At 30.7% G+C, this 10,000-nt stretch overlaps 2 protein-coding genes across 2 annotated transcripts in view; one reads left to right on the top strand and one right to left on the bottom strand.

The window, feature by feature from the left end:
* The window catches only part of chek2 (checkpoint kinase 2), a 27,617-nt gene extending 26,270 nt beyond the window's left edge, over positions 1–1,347 (top strand). The window contains exon 14 of the mRNA XM_074639747.1: positions 1,031–1,347. Within this exon, the coding sequence (XP_074495848.1) occupies positions 1,031–1,225 (195 nt within the window). The 3' untranslated portion in view covers positions 1,226–1,347. The remainder of the gene's footprint in view (positions 1–1,030) is intronic.
* gstt2 (glutathione S-transferase theta 2) overlaps positions 1,348–10,000 on the bottom strand; it is a 13,800-nt gene continuing 5,147 nt past the window's right edge. The window contains exons 2-5 of the mRNA XM_074639748.1: positions 9,411–9,498; positions 8,421–8,556; positions 2,205–2,381; positions 1,348–2,121 (exon numbers count right to left, since the gene is read on the bottom strand). Of these exons, the coding sequence (XP_074495849.1) occupies positions 1,975–2,121; positions 2,205–2,381; positions 8,421–8,556; positions 9,411–9,498 (548 nt within the window). The 3' untranslated portion in view covers positions 1,348–1,974. The remainder of the gene's footprint in view (positions 2,122–2,204; positions 2,382–8,420; positions 8,557–9,410; positions 9,499–10,000) is intronic.

Here is a 10,000-nt window from a genome sequence, read left to right as displayed (position 1 = left end):
CTACTGTACTACTACTACTACTACTGTACTACTACTACTACTGTACTACTACTGTACTACTGTACTACTACTGTACTACTACTGTACTACTACTACTACTGTACTACTACTACTACTACTACTACTACCACTACTACTACTGTACTACTACTACTACTACTACTGTACTACTACTACTGCTACTACTACTACTACTACTACTACTACTACTACTGTACTACTACTACTGTACTACTACTACTACCACTACTACTACTGTACTACTACTACTACTACTGCTACTACTACTGTACTGCTACTACTACTACTGCTACTACTACTACTGTACTACTGTACTGCTACTACTACTGTACTACTACTACTACTGTACTACTACTACCACTACTACTACTGTACTACTACTACTACTACTACTGTACTACTACTACCACTACTACTACTACTACTGTACTACTACTGTACTACTACTACTACTGTACTACTACTGTACTACTGTACTACTACTGTACTACTAGTACTACTGTACTACTAGTACTACTGTACTACTACTGTACTACTGTACTACTACTACTACAGTACTAGTACTACTGTACTACTACTGTACTACTCTACTACTACTACAGTACTAGTACTACTGTACTACTAGTACTACTGTACTACTACTGTACTACTACTACTACTACTACTACAGTACTAGTACTACTGTACTACTACTGTACTACTCTACTACTACTACAGTACTAGTACTACTGTACTACTAGTACTACTGTACTACTACTGTACTACTACTACTACTACTACTACAGTACTACTAGTACTACTGTACTACTACTGTACTACTACTGTACTACTACTACTACTACTACTACAGTACTACTGTACTACTGTACTACTACTGTACTACTACTGTACTACTACTACTACTGTACTACTACTGTACTACTACTGTACTATGATGTCATGGTGATGTCATGAGACTCTGTCCAGGTGCATGATGGGAGATGTAGGTTCTGGTGTCCTCTGTGTTCAGGACCGTGAGATGGTGCGTACGGCTCACAGACTCATGTTCCCCTCTGATGCTGCTGCCGTTGCCATGGTGACCCCTGAGCCCGCCCCCCAGCAGGAGGCGGAGTCAGCCTCCGGGAGGAAACGAGGACGAGACGAAGAAGAGGAGGAACAACATCCGGCCAAACGGAGCCAAGCCCCGCCCCCTGCCCCGGTGTAGAGGACCAATCAGATGGAGCCATTCCTCAGGTCACGTGACCGCGTGACCGCGTGACCACGTTCACTACTGAAAGTCTGTACATAAAGTTTGTTTTCTAATAAAGAACTTCATATTTTCACCGATTGACTTTTAAAATCTCATTTTATTCTTTTGAACACTTCAACAGAGACAGACGAGGAAACAGGAAATACAATCACAACTTTATTTAAAACGTGATTATTAAACACTGATGAGAAACATTGAAGTCATGTGATCGCTGAGCTGACAGCTGATTGGCTGTGACATCAGCTGTGTGATTAATGTTAATAAAGTTATTCAAATAACATGGTTATAATCCAATCAATCAAATCGATCAGTTTCACATTATTGATTTCAAGTTTTATAAAAACTGAAGGAACTCCACAGGAGGACCAATCACACCTGTCCTCGTCCTCGTCCTCGTCCTCTTCTCAGTAGTGTCGTATAAAAACCTCCAAACTGAAACCAGGACTTTTCGGAGCAAACAACATTCCTTCTCCTATGTCCTTTCCTACCACGTCTCCTTTCCTAACCTAGCCCTATGCTAACTCTAAGGCTGAATGGTGTGTTGTCTTAAACGTTGCTGCTGCAAGGCATTGTGGGACAGCATTCTGTCGTTTCCTTTGGTGAAGGAAAGGAGATAGGAAAGGAAGGTCATTTCCGCCTGGTCACATGGTGTCTGGAGGCTGGATGCTGATTGGCTCCTCCTTCAGTCAGGTGTCTCTGTGACATCACAGCTTGGCCTTGCGGCGGTCTCTGAGGGCGTACAGCACGGCGTGGGCTCGGTCGAAGGACTCTCCGACGGCCGCCTGGACTCTGCTCCTCCAGCGCTGCAGCTTGGGACGCCGCCGGAGGACGTCTCTGCCCCCCCCTAAAGGCTGCAGGGAGACACACGGAGCGCTCAGAACCGACCGCCAATCACCGGCCAGATCCAACGGCTCAACCAATCACAGCCTCTCACCTGCATGAGCTCACAGACGGCCAGCAGGTCGGCCACCGTGATGTCATCGCCGCACAGGAAGGGCTGTCTCCGGAGAAACATGGACTCCAGTTTGTCCAGCGTGTCCTCCAGCTGAGACAGAGCACGAATCAAACGCCCCTCGTCCACCTGAGAGCCGGTCTGACCCGGGAGGAGCACCTGAGACGGGGGGAGACAGAGACAGACGGGGGGAGACAGAGACAGACGGGGGGAGACAGAGATAGACGGGGGGAGACAGAGACAGACGGGGGGAGACAGAGACAAACGGGGGGAGACAGAGACAGACGGGGGGAGACAGAGACAGACGGGGGGAGACAGAGATAGACGGGGGGAGACAGAGACAGACGGGGGGAGACAGAGACAGACGGGGGGAGACAGAGACAGACGGGGGGAGACAGAGACAAACGGGTGGAGACAGAGACAGACAGACGGGGGGAGACAGAGACAGACGGGTGGATAATATATATATACTGTACATACAGTATATATATATTATAATGTGTGTGTGTGTATATATATATGATATAATGTGTGTATATATATGATATAATGTGTGTGTATATATATATATGATATAATGTGTGTATATATATGATATAATGTGTGTGTATATATATATGATATAATGTGTGTGTGTATATATATATGATATAATGTGTGTGTGTATATATATATGATATAATGTGTGTATATATATATATATGATATAATGTGTGTGTGTATATATATATGATATAATGTGTGTATATATATATATATGATATAATGTGTGTGTATATATATATGATATAATGTGTGTATATATATATATATGATATAATGTGTGTGTATATATATATGATATAATGTGTGTGTATATATATATATGATATAATGTGTGTGTATATATATATATGATATAATGTGTGTGTATATATATATATGATATAATGTGTGTGTGTATATATATATGATATAATGTGTGTGTATATATATATGATATGTGTGTGTATATATATATATATGATATAATGTGTGTGTGTGTATATATATGATATAATGTGTGTGTATATATATATGATATAATGTGTGTGTGTATATATATATGATATAATGTGTGTGTGTATATATATGATATAATGTGTGTATATATATATATATGATATAATGTGTGTATATATATATATATGATATAATGTGTGTGTATATATATATGATATAATGTGTGTATATATATATATATGATATAATGTGTGTGTATATATATGATATAATGTGTGTGTATATATATATGATATAATGTGTGTGTATATATATATGATATAATGTGTGTGTATATATATGATATAATGTGTGTATATATATATATGATATAATGTGTGTATATATATGATATAATGTGTGTGTATATATATATATGATATAATGTGTGTGTATATATATATGATATGTGTGTGTGTATATATATATATGATATAATGTGTGTATATATATATATGATATAATGTGTGTATATATATGATATAATGTGTGTGTATATATATATGATATAATGTGTGTGTATATATATATGATATAATGTGTGTGTATATATATATATGATATAATGTGTGTGTGTATATATATATGATATAATGTGTGTGTGTATATATATGATAAAATGTGTGTATATATATATATATGATATAATGTGTGTGTGTATATATATATGATATAATGTGTGTGTGTATATATATATGATATATGTGTGTATATATATATATATGATATATGTGTGTGTGTATATATATATGATATAATGTGTGTGTGTATATATATATGATATAATGTGTGTATATATATATATGATATATGTGTGTATATATATATATGATATAATGTGTGTGTGTATATATATATGATATAATGTGTGTGTATATATATGATATAATGTGTGTGTATATATATATGATATAATGTGTGTGTATATATATATGATATAATGTGTGTATATATATATATGATATAATGTGTGTATATATATATATGATATAATGTGTGTGTGTATATATATATGATATAATGTGTGTGTATATATATGATATAATGTGTGTGTATATATATATGATATAATGTGTGTGTATATATATGATATAATGTGTGTGTATATATATATGATATAATGTGTGTGTATATATATATGATATGTGTGTATATATATATATATGATATAATGTGTGTGTGTATATATGATATAATGTGTGTGTATATATATATGATATAATGTGTGTGTATATATATATGATATAATGTGTGTATATATATATATGATATAATGTGTGTATATATATATATGATATAATGTGTGTGTATATATATGATATAATGTGTGTATATATATATATGATATAATGTGTGTATATATATGATATAATGTGTGTGTATATATATATATGATATAATGTGTGTGTATATATATATGATATAATGTGTGTGTGATATATATATGATATAATGTGTGTGTATATATATATGATATAATGTGTGTGTATATATATGATATAATGTGTGTATATATATATATGATATAATGTGTGTGTATATATATATGATATAATGTGTATATATATATGATATAATGTGTGTGTATATATATATGATATAATGTGTGTGTATATATATATGATATAATGTGTGTGTGTATATATATATGATATAATGTGTGTGTATATATATATGATATAATGTGTATATATATGATATAATGTGTGTGTATATATATATGATATAATGTGTGTGTATATATATATGATATAATGTGTGTGTATATATATGATATAATGTGTGTGTATATATATATGATATAATGTGTGTGTATATATATATGATATAATGTGTGTATATATATATATGATATAATGTGTGTGTGTATATATATATGATATAATGTGTGTGTATATATATGATATAATGTGTGTGTATATATATATGATATAATGTGTGTGTATATATATGATATAATGTGTGTGTATATATATATGATATAATGTGTGTGTATATATATATGATATAATGTGTGTATATATATATATATGATATAATGTGTGTGTGTATATATGATATAATGTGTGTGTATATATATATGATATGTGTGTGTGTGTATATATATGATATAATGTGTGTATATATATATATATGATATAATGTGTGTGTGTATATATATATGATATAATGTGTGTGTGTATATATATATGATATAATGTGTGTATATATATATATATGATATAATGTGTGTGTGTATATATATGATATAATGTGTGTGTATATATATATGATATAATGTGTGTGTGTATATATATGATATATGTGTGTGTATATATATATGATATAATGTGTGTGTATATATATATGATATAATGTGTGTATATATATATATGATATAATGTGTATATATATATATATGATATAATGTGTGTGTATATATATATGATATAATGTGTGTGTGTATATATATGATATAATGTGTGTATATATATAATATATGATATAATGTGTGTGTGTATATATATATGATATAATGTGTGTGTGTATATATATATGATATAATGCGTGTATATATATATATGATATGTGTGTGTATATATATATGATATAATGTGTGTGTGTATATATATATGATATAATGTGTGTGTGTATATATATGATATAATGTGTGTGTATATATATATGATATGTGTGTGTATATATATATGATATAATGTGTGTATATATATATATATGATATAATGTGTGTGTGTATATATATATGATATAATGTGTGTGTGTATATATATATGATATAATGTGTGTATATATATATATATGATATAATGTGTGTGTATATATATATATGATATAATGTGTGTGTATATATATATGATATAATGTGTGTATATATATATATGATATAATGTGTATATATATATATATGATATAATGTGTGTGTATATATATATGATATAATGTGTGTATATATATATATATGATATAATGTGTGTATATATATATATATGATATAATGTGTGTGTATATATATATGATATAATGTGTGTGTGTGTATATATATGATATAATGTGTGTATATATATATATATGATATAATGTGTGTGTATATATATATATGATATATGTGTGTGTGTGTATATATATGATATAATGTGTGTTGTGTGTATATATATGATATAATGTGTGTGTGTGTATATATATGATATAATGTGTGTGTGTGTATATATATGATATAATGTGTGTGTATATATATATGATATAATGTGTGTGTATATATATATGATATAATGTGTGTGTGTATATATATGATATAATGTGTGTGTATATATATATATGATATAATGTGTGTGTATATATATGATATAATGTGTGTGTATATATATATGATATAATGTGTGTGTATATATATATGATATAATGTGTGTGTATATATATATGATATAATGTGTGATATATATATATATGATATGTGTGTGTGTATATATATATGATATAATGTGTGTGTATATATATATGATATAATGTGTGTATATATATATATGATATAATATGTGTATATATATATATGATATAATGTGTGTATATATATATATGATATAATGTGTGTGTATATATATATATGATATAATGTGTGTGTATATATATATATGATATAATGTGTGTGTATATATATATATGATATAATGTGTGTGTGTATATATATATGATATAATGTGTGTATATATATATATATGATATAATGTGTGTGTATATATATATATGATATAATGTGTGTGTGTGTATATATATGATATAATGTGTGTATATATATATATGATATAATGTGTGTGTGTATATATATGATATAATGTGTGTGTATATATATATGATATAATGTGTATATATATATATATGATATAATGTGTGTGTATATATATATGATATAATGTGTGTATATATATATATATGATATAATGTGTGTGTATATATATATATGATATAATGTGTGTGTATATATATATGATATAATGTGTGTATATATATATATATGATATAATGTGTGTGTATATATATATATGATATAATGTGTGTGTGTGTATATATATGATATAATGTGTGTATATATATATATGATATAATGTGTGTGTGTATATATATATGATATAATGTGTGTGTATATATATATGATATAATGTGTGTATATATATATATATGATATAATGTGTGTGTATATATATATATGATATAATGTGTGTGTATATATATATGATATAATGTGTGTGTGTGTATATATATGTGTGTATATATATGATATAATGTGTGTATATATATATATGATATAATGTGTGTGTGTATATATATATGATATAATGTGTGTGTGTGTATATATATATATGATATAATGTGTGTGTATATATATATGATATAATGTGTGTATATATATATATATGATATAATGTGTGTGTATATATATATATGATATAATGTGTGTGTGTGTATATATATGATATAATGTGTGTATATATATATATGATATAATGTGTGTGTGTATATATATATGATATAATGTGTGTGTATATATATATGATATAATGTGTGTATATATATATATATGATATAATGTGTGTGTATATATATATATGATATAATGTGTGTGTATATATATATGATATAATGTGTGTGTGTGTATATATATGATATAATGTGTATATATATATATATGATATAATGTGTGTATATATATATGATATAATGTGTGTGTGTGAATATTTATATGATATAATGTGTGTTTGTGTATATATATGATATAATGTGTGTATATATATATATGATATAATGTGTGTGTATATATATATGATATAATGTGTGTGTATATATATATATGATATAATGTGTGTGTGTGTATATATATGATATAATGTGTGTATATATATATATGATATAATGTGTGTGTGTGTATATATATGATATAATGTGTGTGTATATATATATATGATATAATGTGTGTTTGTGTATATATATGATATAATGTGTGTGTGTGTATATATATGATATAATGTGTGTGTATATATATATATGATATAATGTGTGTATATATATATATGATATAATGTGTGTATATATATATATGATATAATGTGTGTGTGTGTATATATATGATATAATGTGTGTGTGTGTATATATATGATATAATGTGTGTGTGTGTGTGTTGTGTACCTCGAGGATGAAGACTTTAGCGGCGTGTGGTCGTGTGTTGGTTTGATGCCAGGCCGTGTATCGTCTCTCTGGTTGCCGTGGATACCAGTGCTCCGGTACATCGTACCTGGTGGCCAGGTACTTCATGATGGCATCACTGCAACACACACACACACACACACACACACACACACACACACACACACACACACACTAATAGAATAAGAGCAGGATGAACTTCTTTAAAGGTCCTGTATAATACAAAGTGTGATGTTCATGTGTGTGATATTCTACAGCAGGTTTAAGTGTTCTATATAAATCCTGTAAACTATCAGAACCCTCCATATACAGAAACACACACAGCCCGGATTCACAATCTGTGTGTTTGAAACAAGCCGTCAGGATTTCTGTCCATTTGTGATGTCACAAATATACAATATTTAGAATATTACACGGTTTTAAACGTAAACATTCTAAATGTGTCTCCAGTTTATTTCCTGTTGCAGTGGATGAGAATCACATCAGCTGACAGGAAGTAAACATGGACCCAAGCTGTTGCCTAGCAACGCAATTCTGTTGAAATGCATTAAAACGGAGCGTTCAGACAGACAGGTGAACACTCTGTGTGTGTGTGTGTGTGTGTGTGTGTGTGTGTGTGTGTGTGTGTCTGTGTGTGTGTGTGTGTGTCTGTGTCTGTGTGTGTGTGTGTGTGTGTGTGTCTGTGTGTGTGTGTGTGTGTGTGTGTGTGTGTGTGTGTGTGTGTGTGTGTCTGTGTGTCTGTGTGTGTGTGTGTGTGTGTGTGTGTGTGTGTGTGTCTGTGTGTGTGTGTGTGTGTGTGTGTGTGTGTGTGTGTGTGTGTCTGTGTGTGTGTGTGTGTGTGTGTGTGTGTGTGTGTGTGTGTGTCTGTGTGTGTGTGTGTGTGTGTGTGTGTGTGTGTGTGTGTGTGTGTGTCTGTGTGTGTGTGTGTGTGTGTGTGTGTGTGTGTGTGTGTGTGTGTGTCTGTGTGCTGACCTCTCTGTGAGGATGAAGTCTTCCTCCACCAGAACAGGAACCTTCTGCATCGGGTTCAGCTCAGTGAAGTCTGGAGTCCTGTTCTCTCCTGCTCACATCAGATCACAGATCAGATCAGAGGATCACCAGATCACAACACAGATCAGATCTCAGATCACAGATCAGATCACAGATCACTGATCAGAGGATCAGAGGAAAGAAAAGCTCAAACCAAACTCCATTCAGAAACCACTCAGTTTAAATCTGCTGACTAACTGAAACCAGGTTCTGATGAGAGTTCATTTATGATCAGAATGTTTCAGAGGAACAAACTGAATCATACCATCATCATCATCATCATCATCATCATCATCATCACCATCATCACCATCATCATCATCATCACCATCACCATCATCACCATCATCATCATCATCACCATCATCATCATCATCATCACCATCATCATGATCATCACCATCATCATCATCATCATCATCATCATCATCATCATCATCACCATCATCACCATCATCATCATCATCACCATCATCATCATCATCATCACCATCATCATGATCATCACCATCATCATCACCATCATCACCATC

Source organism: Sebastes fasciatus, chromosome 6, assembly GCF_043250625.1.
Source record: "Sebastes fasciatus isolate fSebFas1 chromosome 6, fSebFas1.pri, whole genome shotgun sequence".
Taxonomy (NCBI): domain Eukaryota; kingdom Metazoa; phylum Chordata; class Actinopteri; order Perciformes; family Sebastidae; genus Sebastes; species Sebastes fasciatus.
The sequence above is the reverse complement of the archived record's forward strand: the minus strand, read 5'-3'. Positions and strand labels throughout refer to the sequence as shown.